Below are 20,715 nucleotides of genomic sequence, written 5' to 3'. Positions count from 1 at the left end.
CCTGTAATTCCGCCAACACACCTTCTCTGACCTAATGATTTAGTAGCCGGGATCCCGGCTGTCAAACGACCAACGCCGAAATCCCGACACTGATCAGAATGCCGGCGCTGGCATCCAGAATAGGATCACAGTGTTGGCATCCCGACCGACTGACTGCCAGGACATTAGAGAGGTAAGCTGCAGGGGGGGGGGGGGGGTTAGGAAAGGGGGGGGTTAGGTTTAGGCTGCAGAAAGGAAGGGTTAGTTTGCAGGGGGGAGAGGTTAGGCTGCAAGGGAGGGGGGAAGGGAGGGTAAGGCACCACCGGAGAGGTTTAGGGTTAGGTGGTAAGTGGGAGAAGGGTAGCTTGCTTTCCGAACCCTGACGGAATTCTAAATAGCGGGATGCTGCGGTAACATTTCAGCCCCATACCGATTTAGGGGCTACAATGCCAGTCTCCTGCCTGCAGGAAGGTAGAGGGCAGTGCATCTGTGGTAACAGGAAGTTTATATTTATTTATTTTATTCATTATTTTTGATGTGTACTCCGCTCTTTTAAAATTTATTCACTCTGTTGTATGCCGCTATTTTTATAATGCTAGTGTTCATCATGGCCATGTCTCCTCATCTTCTGTGGTGAGCACCTTCTACTTATCTTGTAGGAGTGGCTCATCGAGCATTTGAGAATGACATTGATGCTTTATTAAACCTTCGGGAATTCTTTAACTACCTTCCACTGAGCAACAAGGATCCGTCACCGATCAGAGAGTGTCACGATCCAAGGTAAGCTTTATATTGTATACACAGGATTCCTATGCATCTAGTTCAGTGACCTGTTGTAATGTTTTGTTGACCAGGAGTTTCCCACCTGCCGTAGAACCATTCCTGATTGATTTCATGACTGCAGCTTTAGCGTTATCTGAGACCACTTAACTCCTGTGTAAGATCTTCCTACTGCATAACAAAGTGCCAGTTGCGTACCAGATTATATATAATGGCAATGTAGTGTATGTCCTCAGCTGCTGTGCATTGCTTTTATCTTGCCCAGAGGTAGAACCAAACATTTTGCCTGATCCCTGCACAATGGATCAGTGCTCAGTTGAGCCACAGATGGTGTGCCACATTGCACAGAAGCAATGGAGTGGTAATCTAGCTGAACAACCAGATGAAGCGCCCCAATACAATACTGCTGTCAGCCGGAGCCCATAGCTGCTGTGATTTGGGTTAAATTCCATGGTTCAAAAGGCCTTGGATTGAGGCTTCTTTTTGTCCCATAGAGGAACCATAAGAGGAAGGTTTGGGAGCAGCCCAAACACTCTGGACTCTGGAGCAATAGTCCCATAGTGAAAGATTGAATCTAAGAGTAGGAGGGAGTGGAGTAGGCGGTGGTCTGTATCTTGTGTTCTTTTATTATCACCAGCACCAAAGTATTAGTGGCTTTATTTAGCTCCTATTTGCTACTTTCTCTATCGTCCTAGTGGATGCTGGGGTTCCTGAAAGGACCATGGGGAATAGCGGCTCCGCAGGAGGCAGGGCACAAAAAGTAAAGCTTTACGATCAGGTGGTGTGTACTGGCTCCTCCCCCCATGACCCTCCTCCAAGCCTCAGTTAGATTTTTGTGCCCGGCCGAGAAGGGTGCAATCTAGGTGGCTCTCCTAAAGAGCTGCTTAGAAAAGTTTAGCTTAGGTTTTTTATTTTACAGTGAGTCCTGCTGGCAACAGGATCACTGCAACGAGGGACTTAGGGGAGAAGAAGTGAACTCACCTGCGTGCAGGATGGATTGGCTTCTTGGCTACTGGACATTAGCTCCAGAGGGACGATCACAGGTACAGCCTGGATGGTCACCGGAGCCTCGCCGCCGGCCCCCTTGCAGATGCTGAAACGAGAAGAGGTCCAGAATCGGCGGCAGAGGACTCCTCAGTCTTCTTAAGGTAGCGCACAGCACTGCAGCTGTGCGCCATTTTCCTCTCAGCACACTTCACACGGCAGTCACTGAGGGTGCAGGGCGCTGGGAGGGGGGCGCCCTGGGAGGCAAATGAAAACCTTTTTTGGCTAAAAATACCTCACATATAGCCTCCGGGGGCTATATGGAGATATTTAACCCCTGCCAGAATCCACTAAAGAGCGGGAGACGAGCCCGCCGAAAAAGGGGCGGGGCCTATCTCCTCAGCACACAGCGCCATTTTCCTCACACAGCTCCGCTGGTCAGGAAGGCTCCCAGGCTCTCCCCTGCACTGCACTACAGAAACAGGGTAAAACAAGAGAGGGGGGGCAAAATTGTGGCAAAACTATATTATTAAAGCAGCTATACAGGGAGCACTTATTATAAGGCTATCCCTGTCATATATAGCGCTTTTGGTGTGTGCTGGCAAACTCTCCCTCTGTCTCCCCAAAGGGCTAGTGGGGTCCTGTCTTCGTTAAGAGCATTCCCTGTGTGTCTGCTGTGTGTCGGTACGTGTGTGTCGACATGTATGAGGACGATATTGGTGTGGAGGCGGAGCAATTGCCAAATATGGGGATGTCACCTCCTAGGGGGTCGACACCAGAATGGATGCCTTTATTTATGGAATTACGGGATAGTGTCAACACGCTAAAGCAGTCGTTTGACGACATGAGACGGCCGGACAATCAATTAGTGCCTGTCCAGGCGCCTCAAACACCGTCAGGGGCTGTAAAACGCCCTTTGCCTCAGTCGGTCGACACAGACCCAGACACAGGCACTGATTCCAGTGGCGACGGTGACGAATCAACCGTATTTTCCAGTAGGGCCACACGTTATATGATTTTGGCAATGAAGGAGGCGTTACATATTGCTGATACTACAGGTACCACAAAACAGGGTATCATGTGGGGTGTGAAAAAACTACCTATAGTTTTTCCTGAATCAGATGAATTAAATGAGGTGTGTGATGAAGCGTGGGTTGCCCCCGATAAAAAAATGCTAATTTCAAAGAAGTTATTGGCTTTATACCCTTTCCCGCCAGAGGTTAGGGCGCGCTGGGAAACACCTCCTAGGGTGGACAAGGCGCTCACACGCTTATCAAAACAAGTGGCGTTACCCTCTCCTGAGACGGCCGCACTTAAAGATCCAGCAGATAGGAGGATGGAAAATATCCAAAAAAGTATATACACACATACAGGTGTTATACTACGACCAGCTATAGCGACAGCCTGGATGTGCAGTGCTGGGGTAGCTTGGTCAGAGTCCCTGATTGAAAATATTGATACCCTGGATAGGGACAATGTTTTACTGTCTTTAGAGCAAATAAAGGATGCATTTCTTTATATGCGTGATGCACAGAGGGATATCTGCACACTGGCATCACGGGTAAGTGCTATGTCCATTTCGGCCAGAAGAAGTTTATGGACGCGACAGTGGTCAGGCGATGCGGACTCAAAACGGCATATGGAAGTTTTGCCGTATAAAGGGGAGGAGTTATTTGGTGTCGGTCTATCGGATTTGGTGGCCACGGCTACAGCCGGGAAATCCACCTTTTTATCTCAAGTCACTCCCCAACAGAAAAAGACACCGACTTTTCAACCGCAGCCCTTTCGTTCCTTTAAAAACAAGAGAGCAAAGGGATATTCATATCTGCCACGAGGCAGAGGAAGGGGGAAGAGACAGCAACAGGCAGCTCCTTCCCAGGAACAGAAGCCCTCCCCCGCTTCTACAAAAGCCTCAGCATGACGCTGGGGCTTCTCAAGCGGACTCGGGGGCGGTGGGGGGTCGTCTCAAGAATTTCAGCGCGCAGTGGGCTCACTCGCAGGTAGATCCCTGGATCCTGCAGATAATATCTCAGGGGTACAGGTTGGAACTAGAGACGGATCCACCTCGCCGTTTCCTGAAGTCTGCTTTACCAACGTCCCCCTCCGACAGGGTGACGGTCTTGGAAGCCATTCACAAGCTGTACTCTCAGCAGGTGATAGTCAAGGTACCCCTTTTACAACAAGGAAAGGGGTATTATTCCACTCTATTTGTGGTACCGAAGCCGGATGGCTCGGTAAGACCTATTCTAAATCTGAAATCCTTGAACCTGTACATAAAGAAGTTCAAGTTCAAGATGGAGTCACTCAGAGCAGTGATAGCGAACCTGGAAGAAGGGGACTTTATGGTATCCTTGGACATCAAGGATGCGTATCTCCACGTTCCAATTTACCCCTCACACCAGGGGTACCTCAGGTTCGTCGTACAGAACTGTCACTATCAGTTTCAGACGCTGCCGTTCGGATTGTCCACGGCACCTCGGGTCTTTACCAAGGTAATGGCCGAGATGATGATTCTTCTTCGAAGAAAAGGCGTATTAATTATCCCATACTTGGACGATCTCCTAATAAGGGCAAGGTCCAGAGAACAGCTAGAGATGGGATTAGCACTGTCTCAAGAAGTGCTAAAACAGCACGGGTGGATTCTGAATATTCCAAAATCCCAGTTAATTCCGACAACACGTCTGCTGTTCCTAGGGATGATTCTGGACACGGTTCAGAAAAAGGTTTTTCTCCCGGAGGAAAAAGCCAAGGAGTTATCCGAGCTTGTCAGGAACCTCCTAAAACCAGGAAAGGTGTCTGTACATCAATGCACAAGAGTCCTGGGAAAAATGGTGGCTTCTTACGAAGCAATTCCATTCGGCAGATTCCACGCAAGAATTTTCCAGAGGGATCTGTTGGACAAATGGTCAGGGTCGCATCTTCAGATGCACCAGCGGATAACCCTGTCTCCAAGGACAAGGGTATCTCTTCTGTGGTGGTTGCAGAGTGCTCATCTATTGGAGGGCCGCAGATTCGGCATACAGGATTGGATCCTGGTGACCACGGACGCCAGCCTGAGAGGCTGGGGAGCAGTCACACAAGGAAGAAACTTCCAGGGCGTGTGGTCGAGCCTGGAAACGTCTCTTCACATAAACATTCTGGAACTAAGAGCAATCTACAATGCTCTAAGCCAGGCAGAACCTCTGCTTCAAGGAAAACCGGTGTTGATCCAGTCGGACAACATCACGGCAGTCGCCCATGTGAACAGACAGGGCGGCACAAGAAGCAGGAGTGCAATGGCAGAAGCTGCAAGGATTCTTCGCTGGGCAGAGAATCATGTGATAGCACTGTCAGCAGTGTTCATCCCGGGAGTGGACAACTGGGAAGCAGACTTCCTCAGCAGACACGACCTTCACCCGGGAGAGTGGGGACTTCATCCAGAAGTTTTCCACATGCTGGTAACCCGTTGGGAAAGACCAATGGTGGACATGATGGCGTCTCGCCTCAACAAAAAACTGGACAGGTATTGCGCCAGGTCAAGAGATCCGCAGGCAATAGCTGTGGACGCGCTGGTAACGCCTTGGGTGTACCAGTCGGTGTATGTGTTTCCTCCTCTGCCTCTCATACCAAAAGTATTGAGAATTATACGGCAAAGAGGCGTAAGAACGATACTAGTGGTTCCGGATTGGCCAAGAAGGACTTGGTACCCGGAACTTCAAGAGATGATCACGGAAGATCCGTGGCCTCTACCTCTGAGAAGGGACTTGCTTCAGCAGGGTCCCTGTCTGTTTCAAGACTTACCGCGGCTGCGTTTGACGGCATGGCGGTTGAACGCCGGATCCTAAAGGAAAAAGGCATGCCGGAAGAAGTCATTCCTACTTTGATTAAAGCAAGGAAGGAAGTAACCGCGCAACATTATCACCGCATTTGGCGAAAATATGTTGCGTGGTGCGAGGATCGGAGTGCTCCGACGCAGGAATTTCAACTGGGTCGATTCCTACATTTCCTGCAATCAGGATTGTCTATGGGTCTCAAATTGGGATCTATTAAGGTTCAAATTTCGGCCCTGTCGATTTTCTTCCAAAAAGAATTGGCTTCAGTTCCTGAAGTCCAGACTTTTGTTAAGGGAGTGCTGTATATACAGCCCCCTGTGGTGCCTCCAGTGGCACCGTGGGATCTCAATGTTGTTTTGAATTTTCTCAAATCTCATTGGTTTGAACCACTAAAAACTGTGGATTTGAAATATCTCACATGGAAAGTGACCATGCTACTAGCCCTGGCTTCGGCCAGGAGAGTGTCAGAACTGGCAGCTTTATCTTACAAAAGCCCATATCTGATTTTCCATTCGGACAGGGCAGAACTGCGGACTCGTCCGCATTTTCTCCCTAAGGTGGTGTCAGCGTTTCATCTGAACCAACCTATTGTAGTGCCTGCGGCTACAAGCGACTTGGAGGACTCCAAGTTGTTGGACGTTGTCAGAGCTTTAAAAATATACATTTCAAGGACAGCTGGAGTCAGGAAATCTGACTCGCTGTTTATACTATATGCTCCCAACAAGTTGGGCGCTCCTGCGTCTAAGCAGACTATTGCTCGCTGGATTTGTAGTACGATTCAGCTTGCACATTCTGTGGCAGGCCTGCCACAGCCAAAATCGGTAAAAGCCCACTCCACAAGGAAGGTGGGTTCTTCTTGGGCGGCTGCCCGAGGGGTCTCGGCATTACAACTCTGCCGAGCGGCTACGTGGTCGGGGGAGAACACGTTTGTAAAATTCTACAAATTTGATACCCTGGCTAAGGAGGACCTGGAGTTCTCTCATTCGGTGCTGCAGAGTCATCCGCACTCTCCCGCCCGTTTGGGAGCTTTGGTATAATCCCCATGGTCCTTTCAGGAACCCCAGCATCCACTAGGACGATAGAGAAAATAAGAATTTACTTACCGATAATTCTATTTCTCGGAGTCCGTAGTGGATGCTGGGCGCCCATCCCAAGTGCGGATTATCTGCATTACTTGTACATAGTTACAAAAATCGGGTTATTATTGTTGTGAGCCATCTTTTCAGAGGCTCCGCTGTTATCATACTGTTAACTGGGTTTAGATCACAGGTTGTACGGTGTGATTGGTGTGGCTGGTATGAGTCTTACCCGGGATTCATAAATCTTTCCTTATTGTGTACGCTCGTGCGGGCACAGTACCTAACTGAGGCTTGGAGGAGGGTCATGGGGGGAGGAGCCAGTACACACCACCTGATCGTAAAGCTTTACTTTTTGTGCCCTGTCTCCTGCGGAGCCGCTATTCCCCATGGTCCTTTCAGGAACCCCAGCATCCACTACGGACTCCGAGAAATAGAATTATCGGTAAGTAAATTCTTATTTTTCTGCACAAGGGGGGTAATTCCAAGTTGATCGCAGCAGGAAATTTTTTGGGCAGTTGGGCAAAACCATGTGCACTGCAGGGGAGGCAGATATAACATGTGCAGAGAGAGTTAGATTTGGGTGGGGTGTGTTCAATCTGCAATCTAATTTGCAGTGTAAAAATAAAGCAGCCAGTATTTACCCTGCACAGAAACAAAATAACCCACCCAAATTTAACTCTCTCTGCAAATGTTATATCTGCCACACCTGCACTGCACATGGTTTTGCCCAATTGCTAACAAAAATCCTGCTGCGATCAACTTGGAATTACCCCCAATGTATTTATTTGGTATACTGGGCTCACGGAAATATTAGAATTAATAATTCTACTAAACCTTTAACTTGAAGTTGTTCCGTTATGGAAATGGAAAATAAACTCCCCATTGACCCCAAATAAAAAGGTAACGTCTGACACGCCTGCTTTTTAACCACTCCCCGCTAAGACCATGTTGACACCCTCAAATAGTCACTTCCTGTCAATCACTTTGAGCAGGAATCCCCACTGCATGTGGGTCTGCAACGACACCTTGACGCATGCGCAATGCAAACGCAGTACATGTGCAGTCTGCCGATAATCGCTCAGTTTTGTGGAACATCGGCTTTGCGTACTTCCCTGAATCCGGCCCGTTGTTGGTAATGTGTATATTGTAGTGTAGAATGGTTTGGTTTGATACTGTGTTCTCTCCCAGCCATTAATCTGTCTTTATTGTATGTACAGTGACCGCCTTGTCCCCGGATTAGATACCGTGGTGCCCATGGAGACCACTAAAGCTTATGACATGCTGGACATCATTCATTCGGTAATACAATCAGTAAAGCCACTTCATCAAAATGTTATGTTGTATTCTTAGACGTCTAATACTACAGATGCTACAAGCATTTCTGTCCTGAGCCCTGCTGTAGGCAGTGTCACCCCATCAGTAGTGGCTGTGTGCTGCACTAATGTGCCCACACGTGCCTGTTTCATTGGTTGATCTGATTTGTCTCCTCAGATTGTTGATGAGCGAGACTTCTTTGAGATTATGCCCAACTATGCCAAGAACATTGTGGTTGGCTTTGCCAGGATGAATGGGAGGACCGTTGGAATAGTTGGGAACCAGCCGAAAGTTGCATCAGGTACTGGACTGCAAATGAATACGATCTTGAGACGTAAACTGATTGACAGTGGATGTAGCCAGCCTGGGAACTAGAAGTCCCAGCATGCACTAGCTGCGAGGGCATGTTGGCATCTTTAGTCCCATGTTGGGAGTATTTTCTGTGTATGTAAAGGTCTCTACTCCTGCTTGACCCATATCGCAATTAAAAATTGTATGTCTGGCTTACAGGCACTGATGGAAAGGATTCTTCTGCTTTGTGTTCTGTAATAACGCCCATTGTTCCCACAATTCCTAACTGCTGTTTTCTCACAGGCTGCTTGGACATAAACTCCTCAGTAAAGGGCGCTCGCTTTGTCAGGTTCTGTGATGCCTTCAATATCCCCATCGTCACATTTGTGGATGTACCTGGATTTTTGCCAGGTAAGTTTACACCATTTATTTCTTCCTTTAGTTTTTTGCTGAATGTTTGTTTATTTATGCATGGTAATAGTGCTCGATAGGTGCTGATTGGTACTATGAGTATACATCACAATGATTTACACCTGATATGTAAAAAAACAAACAAAACATGGGTATTTGGGTGTTACCAACGCGTTTCATCCCATGGTGGGACTTTTTCAAGGGCAGACCTGCTAACAGGTACTGGACTATGGACCTTATTCAGGTGGCATCGCATTACTGCACTCTTACCTTTTCAAGGCCACTGTGCACACACAGGTCCTGTTCTGCACCGGCAGAATGCGTTCACATCGCTGCAAATGCCTCTGCTTGATTGACAGAAGTGATCGCAGGGCTGCGACGTGGCATTGCGGAGGTGGCAACTCAGTGTTAGGCGGATGGGGCGTGGGAAATGGGGTCACGTTCAGGGCGGCCACGTGACGTTACGAAAAATGGCTGCCCTGCTCCTCCCTTCACAGCCTGGCTGCGGAGGCAGGGGGCTTCCACAAATCAGCGATGCGATCACGGGCGGGTATTTGCATGCTGGGCAGCGTAGCCGCGATCGCAGCCAGTTGCAGTTTTGCCAAATTAGCAAAACTACAACAGAAACTGAATGAGGGCCAATATTAGTGAGACAATTCTGATCTGTATTTTATTAGGGATGCAATGGATTTTTGTTATCACTGGGATGTGTTGGTTGGTTGATTACCATTTATGCATGCTATACAAGTATCCTCTATACGTGACACACATAGACAAATCATTGTGAAGTATAGTCCTCATTTCTGAATGTTGCTTTGTCTTTACATTGGAAGCCTCCTATCCAGGGGCCATAACACAATAGTAGTCAGTCTGCTGAAGTGTTTGTCAGATGTAAATGTGTACACTATGAAACTGAAATGTATTGTGTGAAATATCTCTGTAAACCATACAAGTACCAGCCGTTCCCTGTGACGTAGACTCATCTTGCTAAATGTTAGGAACCGGAGGAATACAAGAGCTCAGTAATAGGGGACAATATTTCTTAATGTTATAATCATAGGCAATGCATGGGGTGTCCATAAGGGCCGACCCGCTTACCCTCATAACCCCTCCTTTACAGTATAACTATCCTTACATGACTCTGATGAGAACTTACTATTCCAGACATTACAAAGAATATCCGTTTAATGAGACCCAACAAATCAATCTTTCTCTAACGTCCTAAGTGGATGCTGGGACTCCGTAAGGACCATGGGGAATAGCGGCTCCGCAGGAGACTGGGCACAAAAGTAAAAGCTTGAACTAGCTGGTGTGCACTGGCTCCTCCCCCTTTGACCCTCCTCCAAGCCTCCGTTAGATTCTTGTGCCCGAACGAGAAGGGTGCATGCTAGGTGCTTAGAGTAAAAGTTTATTTTAGGTTTTTTATTTTCAGTGAGTCCTGCTGGCAACAGGCTCACTGCATCGTGGGACTAAGGGGAGAAGAAGCGAACTCACCTGCGTGCAGAGTGGATTGGGCTTCTTAGGCTACTGGACATTAGCTCCAGAGGGACGATCACAGGTTCAGCCTGGATGGGTCCCGGAGCCGCGCCGCCGGCCCCCTTACAGAGCCAGAAGAACGAAGAGGTCCGGTGAAATCGGCGGCAGAAGACGTTCCTGTCTTCAACTAAGGTAGCGCACAGCACTGCAGCTGTGCGCCATTGCTCTCAGCACACTTCACACTCCGGTCACTGAGGGTGCAGGGCGCTGGGGGGGAGCGCCCTGAGACGCAATAAAAACTGAAATACCTTAGGATGGCAAAAGAAATACATCACATATAGCTCCTGGGCTATATGGATGTATTTAACCCCTGCCAGTTTTCCAGAAAAAAGCGGGAGATAAGGCCGTCGTGAAGGGGCGGAGCCTATCTCCTCAGCACACAAGCGCCATTTTCCCTCACAGTTCCGCTGGAAGGACGGCTCCCTGACTCTCCCCTGCAGTCCCTACAGAATCAGGGTAAAAACGAGAGAGGGGGGGCACTATTGGCAGCTAAATTATAAACAGCAGCTATAAAAGGGAGTAACACTTATATAAGGTTATCCCTATATATATATATATATATATATATATATATATATATATATATATATATATATATATATATAGCGCTCTGGTGTGTGCTGGCAAACTCTCCCTCTGTCTCCCCAAAGGGCTAGTGGGGTCCTGTCCTCTATCAGAGCATTCCCTGTGTGTGTGCTGGGTGTCGGTACGATTGTGTCGACATGTATGAGGAGGAAAATGATGTGGAAGCAGAGCAATTGCCTGTGTTAGTGATGTCACCCCCTAGGGAGTCGACACCTGACTGGATGGTTGTATTTAAAGAACTACGTGACAATGTCAGCACTTTACAAAAAACTGTTGACGACATGAGACAGCCGACAAATCAATTAGTGCCTGTCCAGGCGTCTCAGACACCGTCAGGGGCGATAAAACGCCCGTTACCTCAGTGGGTCGACACAGACCCAGACACAGATACTGAGTCCAGTGTCGACGGTGAGGAGACAAACGTAATGTCCAGTAGGGCAACACGTTACATGATCACGGCAATGAAGGAGGCATTGAACATTTCTGACACTACAAGTACCACAAAGAAGGGTATTATGTGGGGAGTAAAAAAACTACCAGTAGCTTTTCCTGAGTCAGATGAATTAAATGAGGTGTGTGATAAAGCGTGGGTTTCCCCCGATAAAGTGCTAATTTCTAATAAATTATTGGCACTATACCCTTTCCCGCCAGAGGTTAGGGCGCGTTGGGAAACACCCCCTAGAGTAGATAAAGCGCTCACACGTTTATCTAAACAAGTAGCGTTACCGTCTCCTGATACGGCCGCCCTCAAAGAACCAGCGGATAGAAGGCTGGAAAATATCCTGAAGGGTCTATACACACATACTGGTGTTATACTGCGACCAGCAATCGCCTCAGCCTGGATGTGCAGTGCTGGAGTGGCGTGGTCGGATTCCCTGACTGAAAATATTGATACCCTGGATAGGGACAGTATATTACTAACTATAGAGCATTTGAAGGATGCATTACTATATATGCGTGATGCACAGAGGGATATTTGCACCCTGGCATCAAGAGTGAGTGCTATGTCCATTTCTGCCAGAAGAGCGTTATGGACGCGACAGTGGTCAGGGGATGCGGATTCCAAACGACATATGGAAGTATTGCCGTATAAAGGGGAGGAGTTATTTGGGGCCGGTCTATCGGACCTGGTGGCCACGGCAACGGCCGGAAAGTCTACCTTTTTACCCCAGGTCACCTCTCAGCAGAAAAAGACACCGTCTTTTCAAACTCAGTCCTTTCGTTCCCATAAGTACAAGCGGGCAAAAGGCCACTCATTTCTGCCCCGGGGCAGAGGAAGAGGAAAAAGACTGCACCAGGCAGCCTCTTCCCAGGAGCAGAAGCCCTCCTCTGCTTCTGCCAAGTCTTCAGCATGACGCTGGGGCTTTACAAGCGGACTCTGACATGGTGGGGGCCCGTCTCAAAAATTTCAACGCGCAGTGGGCTCACTCGCAAGTGGACCCCTGGATTCTGCAGGTAGTATCACAGGGGTACAAACTGGAATTCGAGACGTCTCCCCCTCGCCGGTTCCTGAAGTCTGCTCTACCAAAGTCTCCCTCCGACAGGGAGGCAATTTTGGAAGCCATTCACAAGCTGTATTCCCAGCAGGTGATAATCAAGGTACCTCTCCTACAACAGGGAAAGGGGTATTATTCCACGCTGTTTGTGGTACCGAAGCCGGACGGCTCGGTGAGACCAATTTTAAATCTAAAATCCTTGAACACTTACATAAAGAGGTTCAAATTCAAGATGGAGTCACTCAGAGCAGTGATTGCAAACCTGGAAGAAGGGGACTATATGGTGTCTCTGGACATCAAAGATGCTTATCTCCACGTCCCAATCTACCCTTCTCACCAAGGGTACCTCAGATTTGTAGTACAAAACTGTCATTATCAGTTTCAGACGCTGCCGTTTGGGTTGTCCACGGCACCTCGGGTCTTTACCAAGGTAATGGCCGAAATGATGATTCTTCTTCGAAGAAAAGGCGTTTTAATTATCCCTTACTTGGACGATCTCCTGATAAGGGCAAGGTCCAGGGAACAGTTAGAAGTCGGAGTAGCACTATCTCAGTTAGTGTTACGTCAGCACGGGTGGATTCTAAATATTCCAAAATCGCAGCTGATTCCAACAACACGTCTCCTGTTCCTAGGAATGATTCTGGACACAGTCCAGAAAAAGGTGTTTCTCCCAGAGGAGAAGGCCAGGGAGTTATCCGAGCTAGTCAGGAATCTCCTAAAACCAGGCCAGGTGTCAGTGCATCAGTGCACGAGGGTCCTGGGGAAAAATGGTGGCTTCTTACGAAGCGATTCCATTCGGAAGATTCCATGCAAGAACTTTTCAGTGGGATCTTCTGGACAAATGGTCCGGATCGCATCTTCAGATGCATCAGCGGATAACCCTGTCGCCAAGGACAAGGGTGTCTCTTCTGTGGTGGCTGCAGAGTGCTCATCTACTAGAGGGCCGCAGATTCGGCATTCAGGATTGGATCCTGGTGACCACGGATGCCAGCCTGAGAGGCTGGGGAGCAGTCACACAGGGACGAAATTTCCAGGGCTTGTGGTCAAGCATGAAAACATCTCTTCATATAAACATTCTGGAACTAAGGGCCATTTACAATGCCCTAAGTCAAGCATAACCCCTGCTTCAGGGTCAAGCGGTATTGATCCAATCGGACAACATCACGTCAGTCGCCCACGTAAACAGACAGGGCGGCACGAGAAGCAGGAGGGCGATGGCAGAAGCTGCAAGGATTCTTCGCTGGGCGGAGAATCATGTGATAGCACTGTCAGCAGTGTTCATTCCGGGAGTGGACAACTGGGAAGCGGACTTCCTCAGCAGACACGACCTTCACCCGGGGGAGTGGGGACTTCATCCAGAAGTCTTCCAAGAGATGGTAAACCGTTGGGAAAAACCAAAGGTGGACATGATGGCGTCCCGTCTCAACAAAAAACTAGACAGATATTGCGCCAGGTCAAGGGACCCTCAGGCAATAGCGGTGGACGCTCTGGTAACACCATGGGTGTACCAGTCAGTGTATGTGTTCCCTCCTCTGCCTCTCATACCAAAAGTACTGAGAATCATAAAAAGGAGAGGAGTAAGAACTATACTCGTGGTTCCGGATTGGCCAAGAAGGACTTGGTACCCGGAACTTCAAGAGATGCTCACGGAGGAACCGTGGCCTCTACCTCTAAGAAAGGACCTGCTCCAGCAGGGGCCTTGTCTGTTCCAAGACTTACCGCGGCTGCGTTTGACGGCATGGCGGTTGAACGCCGGATCCTGAAGGAAAAAGGCATTCCAGAAGAAGTCATCCCTACCCTGATAAAGGCCAGGAAGGATGTAACTGCAAAACATTATCACCGCATTTGGCGAAAATATGTTGCGTGGTGTGAGGCCAAAGAGGCCCCTACAGAGGAATTTCAACTGGGTCGCTTCCTACATTTCCTGCAAACAGGACTGTCTATGGGCCTAAAATTAGGGTCCATTAAGGTTCAAATTTCGGCCCTGTCGATTTTCTTCCAAAAAGAACTAGCTTCAGTCCCTGAAGTTCAGACGTTTGTCAAAGGGGTACTGCATATACAGCCTCCTTTTGTGCCCCCGGTGGCACCTTGGGATCTCAATGTGGTTTTGGGGTTCCTAAAATCACATTGGTTTGAACCACTCACCACTGTGGAATTAAAATATCTCACATGGAAGGTGGTAATGCTGTTAGCCCTGGCTTCAGCCAGGCGTGTCTCGGAATTGGCGGCTTTATCTTATAAAAGCCCTTACCTGATTTTTCACACGGATAGGGCAGAATTGAGGACTCGTCCTCAATTTCTCCCAAAGGTGGTTTCAGCGTTTCACGTGAACCAGCCTATTGTGGTGCCTGCGGCTACTAGGGACTTGGAGGACTCCAAGTTACTGGACGTAGTCAGGGCCCTGAAAATATATATTTCCAGGACGGCTGGAGTCAGGAAATCTGACTCGGTTTATCCTGTATGCACCCAACAAGCTGGGTGCTCCTGCTTCTAAGCAGACGATTGCTCGTTGGATTTGTAGTACAATTCAGCTTGCACATTCTGTGGCCGGCCTGCCACAGCCAAAATCTGTAAAAGCCCATTCCACAAGGAAGGTGGGCTCATCTTGGGCGGCTGCCCGAGGGGTCTCGGCTTTACAACTTTGCCGAGCAGCTACTTGGTCAGGGGCAAACACGTTTGCTAAATTCTACAAATTTGATACCCTGGCTGAGGAGGACCTGGAGTTCTCTCATTCGGTGCTGCAGAGTCATCCGCACTCTCCCGCCCGTTTGGGAGCTTTGGTATAATCCCCATGGTCCTTACGGAGTCCCAGCATCCACTTAGGACGTTAGAGAAAATAAGAATTTACTTACCGATAATTCTATTTCTCATAGTCCGTAGTGGATGCTGGGCGCCCATCCCAAGTGCGGATTGTCTGCAATACTTGTATATAGTTATTGTTACAAAATTCGGGTTATTATTGTTGTGAGCCATCTTTTCAGAGGCTCCTTCGTTTATCATACTGTTAACTGGGTTCAGATCACAGGTTGTACGGTGTGATTGGTGTGGCTGGTATGAGTCTTACCCGGGATTCAAGATCCTTCCTTATTATGTACGCTCGTCCGGGCACAGTATCCTAACTGAGGCTTGGAGGAGGGTCATAGGGGGAGGAGCCAGTGCACACCAGCTAGTTCAAGCTTTTACTTTTGTGCCCAGTCTCCTGCGGAGCCGCTATTCCCCATGGTCCTTACGGAGTCCCAGCATCCACTACGGACTATGAGAAATAGAATTATCGGTAAGTAAATTCTTATTTTTTTTTGTGGGGTGGGGAATCCATATAGCCAAGGTATCATCAGCCCAGAATTGTGTCACTGATTAAATTCAATGTTTGTGTGGGATATGGAGGACTGATACTTGTGATTCCTTTAGGCACTGCCCAAGAGTATGGCGGCATCATCCGACATGGCGCAAAGTTGCTGTTTGCCTTCGCTGAGGCCACAGTGCCCAAGATCACAGTAATTACCAGGAAGGTATGCATGTAGACTGAGACTAATAGGAATATGCCAGTCTAACCAAAGCCTAAGCCATTTTCATGGATGGGTCAGTAGCAGAAACTGGCTGATCTGACGTTAAAGGTCCAAACATTGGGCCTAATTCAGACCTGATCGCAGCAGCAAATTTGTTAGCTAATGGGCAAAACAATGTGCACTGCAGGTGGGGCAGATATAACGTACAGAGAGAGTTAGATTTGGGTGGGTTATATTGTTTCTGTGCAGGGTAAATACTGGCTGCTTTATTTTTACACTGCAATTTATATTTCAGTTTGAACACACCCCGCCCAAATCTAACTCTCTGCACATGTTATATCTGCCCCACCTGCAGTGCACATGGTTTTGCCTATTAGCTAACAAATTTGCTGCTGTGATCAGGTCTGAATTAGGCCCTTTGTCCTTACCGTTTGTGCCATGCTGAAGAGAAAGAGACGTGTGTAATGTGTAAGCACTCATCACACTCAGCAGCAGACCTGCGGCTCTATGAAAGACGCAGAACTAGAGAATCCTGAGCTGGCACATTCTGTGTTATCAGGACCATGTTATGTATAGTTTTCTTATTTCCTGTGCTTTGATTGTAGGCTTATGGGGGCGCCTACGATGTGATGAGTTCCAAGCATCTCAGAGGTGACGTCAATTATGCCTGGCCCACAGCAGAGGTTGCTGTAATGGGGGCAAAGGTAGAATCACATCACTGATTAATATTACAAAGATGTTTCCCTGCTACATATATGTGTGTTGTGTAATGAGTGTCCTTTCAACATTAGGGAGCTGTTCAGATCATATTCCGAGGAAGCCACAACCAGGCTGAAGCAGAGGCGGAATATGTGGATAAATTTGCTAATCCTTTCCCTGCAGCAGTTAGAGGTAAAGCTCTTGCTATGTCTTCCCCATGCTTAGGGCTGTAATGCAGAAGATGAGTGGAACCTGTGCTTTTGAAGATATTGATAGCTGGATCAGAGAACATCACACCACCCCCTCTTTGTAGAACTTGTATACAGAACGCGACTGATACAGGGCAGCCGCAGTGTAAATGAATCGGTTCTGAAAGAGCATCCTCAAGTCATGTCGCTGTTTGTTAGAAATATGTAGAACTGCGCACTTATACTAGTAACGCTTGCCCACCAACCCAACGCCTCCACATTCCCAGATGTCAGTGTGATCAGCCAGGCATGTCTTGGGATCTTCTTAGCCCATTTAACAAATGCCCCCATTTCAAAATAATTAGATCTGAATAAATCATGAGCAGAAACACCTAGAGCAGTGATTGACAACCTGACCTACTTCAAGGGTATGGCATTCCATCCTGTAAAATGGCAGAAAATGACCCTTAATTTCAACAATTTAAAACTGGTCCTGAAAGGACCATGGCTTCCCTGTACAGTATGTCCTTCATGTGCTCCAAAGTCCCACCTTAGGTCACCAAGACCTATTTTTCTATAGAATGCTCCTTATAAGAATACAAGTTACTATAAAACTCCCATCCACGAGACCTTCCAACGAGAGGCAGAGTGCCAGAGTCTGCATCATAATAAGCTCACTGACACGTCTAGGGCCCCCCTCCCCCCTTGACCCACAAATCCCCCCTTCATGTGCCAATAAATATTAATTTATAATTTAACTATATATTTAATAGCTATAATAAAAATATATTTAATAAATTACTATATAATATAATGCACTGTACCAAGTTGATACCACCAACCGCTTGGTAGCACCGATATGCTGTCCGGTGCCGGCTTCAGTCAGTCAAGCCTGTTCCCCTGCTCCTCTCTTAAGACTGCATGCACGGCAGGCAGCAGGGACAGAACAGGTAAGGGCGGGCACAACATGGGGACCACACCAGGTGACCACGGGGTTACCGGAGGGAGGGTGGGGGTTACACCTTATTAACAATGTGTTTGCCTTACTGCTGCAGCGCTGGCCGCGGATGCCCGCCACTCTGTTATCTTATCCACTACTAGGTGCCGCAGCCATGTTTAGTGTCCCTCAGAATCTTGGGGCCCGGCACGGGTGTACCTTTTGCACCCCCCTCGTTGCTGGGCCTGCTTACATGTCCCTCTCACTAGCTAATTAAACCTTATTAATAATTACATGTAGGTCAGAGACCACAGAGGACGGAGAGGAGAGCATGTGCTGCAAAATACCGCACTCTGTCCTACGATTGGATGTGCCAGATGATCTCCCTGCATTATGCAGACGAGGTTACATGATGTGGACACCACCCATTCAGTCTTATCTGCTTTTTAATAAGCAGATGATTGAGGACAGAAGTTCACAGAGATCAATGATGTTCCCAGGGCTCTGCACACAGCAATTATTATAAAGTGGATGATGAACCAGGGGACAAATATAGCATGTTCCTCTGTCGTCGTTCTGTCATCTGCTTTGAAAGATGCCCTGTTGTAGTGCTCTGGTGACTGTCTGTGGAGAACAGTTACTACCATAGGAGTGCTCCAACTTTATTCAACTTTTAAAAAAGAAACAAGACCGAATCATGTAGTTCCCGCAGCCTAAAGAGCTTGCGTTATTGTCAGCACAGTAACATTTCTGCAGGTACTAACTACCAGTCCATCAAAATGACGAAACAACATTACAGTAATGTCAGCGCTGGCGGCTGTGTGTGCCCGAACAAAGCAACAATTAATTTGCTCTGTCGGGTGCCATCAAGTGGCCGCCAGCGCACAAAACACTTGAATTCCCCCATAGAGGTGAGGAGTAGCGTTAGCCTTTTTTTTTTTATATAGGATTGAATACACCTTCTTTTGGTATTTGTAAAGACCCTACATGTAGCATAGAAATTGAGAAATCTCCAGTGGTACACCTGTACAGAGGGCCTGATACAGATGTGGTTGGAGGAGCTATCGCTGCTGCTTACAAGGAAGTAGCAGCAGCAATGCACTAATATGGTAATGCAGCAGGAGGCGTCTGATATAAGTAAACACCTCCTGATTACATTATTTATCCGTGACACAGCACAGATCAGCTGTGATACCATCAGCCAGCTGCGTGATCCAGGACAAAGATCCTGGCCTTGCCACTCCCCCAAAACAATTCCATTTTGGAAAATGGTCATCAACCCCAAACAGCAGCAGACTGTCAATCACTGATAGTCTGCAGCTAATCTGCATCCAACGTCGCAGACCAATACTGCACATGTGCAAAGTACCGATCATTGGTCCTTTGATCTATGTGCCGCAGCTCTGCCTGCATCTAAAAAGCATATAATGAAGGGTGAACAGAATGACATAAGTTGGTACAGAATTGCATCTTATGCTTCAAATGTTCCTTTGAATATTACTGTAATATGAAGGCGGATAGATAGCCTGCATCTAAGGAACCTGTTACTATGCTGTGACCGACAGAATGTATTTTGTTTTTTTCTTTATTACTGTAGATGGGCATCTGGAATGTGCTAACTCCAGTGCTCAGGAACCTTAACATGGCGCGTTTTATACATTTCCCCAGTATCACAGGTGAAGTAATTAGCTCCACCTGAGGATTTTTTAAATGTGTCAGCCAGTAATGAGTACACCTGTGCATCAACTAGGAGATAAGGAAAACATGCACTGTTAGGGCTCTCCGGGGACTGGAGTTGGGAAACACTGGCTAACAATATGCACTATGAGCCTCATCTTTATTATAGATAAGATGCTATACAGCAATACTACAGAATCTGACTCCCAAATGTTTCTGTGGTTGTAGGTAAAGTGTAAAGTCAGTGGCGATACATTTGGGTATGTGGATTAGTTCCTCTTTATTTATTGTTGTATTTTGCCAGGATTCGTTGATGATATAATTCAGCCATCTACTACTCGCATGCGCATCTGCCGTGACCTGGAAGTGCTCGCAAGCAAGCAACAAGTGAATCCATGGAAGAAACATGCGAATATTCCTCTATGAGGCAGAACCGCTTGATCAGCTTACTATACATTCCTGTCTGGGAAATGACAAGATCACAATGCAAGGACAGATTGGTTTGTATCAAACACTACCACTAATGTCTGGAAGAAGGGACATGATTTTCCTGAGACTCCAGCTACTACTCATGTATGAAACCGCTCATTCAGATATAAATAAATCATACTAAATAGAACATGGAAGTTTTTATTTTATAGAACGTAATACTGTATGGTGACATTGTCAGTATAAGAACAGCTCTTGTTCTGTTTATTGAGGGGAGTCTAACCGGTATCCGGTCTATAGATCTGCACTAAAAAAGCCTACAGTCAATAGGTCGACCACTAATGGTAGACATGCATTAGGTCGACAGGGTCAAACGGTTGACACAAGTTTTTTTTATAATTCTTTTTCAACTTTGAAATACTTTACCATCCATGTGGACTGCGATTGGGAATAGTAACCTTGCCCGAAGCATGGTGAAAGGACATGGTACACTAATGGGGTGTGTTTGTAGCAGAAAAGCCACAAAACACCCAAAAAAACAATAAAAAATTGTATCTACTGTCTACCTATTCTGTCGACCTTTTGACCCTGTCGACCTGATACATATCTACCATTAGTGGTAGACCTTTTTAGTGTAGATCTAATCACACCAAGTCTAACCAGAGGCTTGGGATTTTTTTTAGGGCGTGTGCACACCGCATTCTGCCGCAACTGTGATGAGATTACTTTGAGTTGCAATCATCTCTTACAAAAACATTTACAGTCCACCCAGCTATGCCTATGAAACATCTGGGGCCAAATGTAACAGAGTGAGAGTTTCAAAAAGTGAGATATTTGGTAAGGTTTTGCAGATTTTCTCCGGCAGGGTCCACAGGTTATCCACAGGATAACAATGGGATATGATGGAGCAACAGCGGATTGGCACCAAACAATCAAAAGCTTTCCGGCCTCTCAGGATGCAACGGGCCAGTCCATATATCCCGCCCACTGGCTCAGGCAAATCAGTTTTTTG

At 47.3% G+C, this 20,715-nt stretch overlaps 1 protein-coding gene across 1 annotated transcript in view; it reads left to right on the top strand.

The window, feature by feature from the left end:
• PCCB (propionyl-CoA carboxylase subunit beta) overlaps positions 1-19,893 on the top strand; it is a 33,198-nt gene extending 13,305 nt beyond the window's left edge. Inside the window, exons 8-15 of the mRNA XM_063915511.1 lie at positions 639-759; positions 7,852-7,933; positions 8,126-8,249; positions 8,543-8,650; positions 15,676-15,776; positions 16,379-16,477; positions 16,565-16,664; positions 19,579-19,893. Coding sequence (XP_063771581.1) covers positions 639-759; positions 7,852-7,933; positions 8,126-8,249; positions 8,543-8,650; positions 15,676-15,776; positions 16,379-16,477; positions 16,565-16,664; positions 19,579-19,700 — 857 coding nt within the window. The 3' untranslated portion in view covers positions 19,701-19,893. The remainder of the gene's footprint in view (positions 1-638; positions 760-7,851; positions 7,934-8,125; positions 8,250-8,542; positions 8,651-15,675; positions 15,777-16,378; positions 16,478-16,564; positions 16,665-19,578) is intronic.
• Positions 19,894-20,715: the final 822 nt, after the last annotated feature.

The sequence above is a fragment of the Pseudophryne corroboree genome, chromosome 4, assembly GCF_028390025.1.
Source record: "Pseudophryne corroboree isolate aPseCor3 chromosome 4, aPseCor3.hap2, whole genome shotgun sequence".
Taxonomy (NCBI): domain Eukaryota; kingdom Metazoa; phylum Chordata; class Amphibia; order Anura; family Myobatrachidae; genus Pseudophryne; species Pseudophryne corroboree.
Note: the sequence above shows the minus strand (reverse complement) of the source record. Positions and strands in the feature narration are given on the sequence as shown.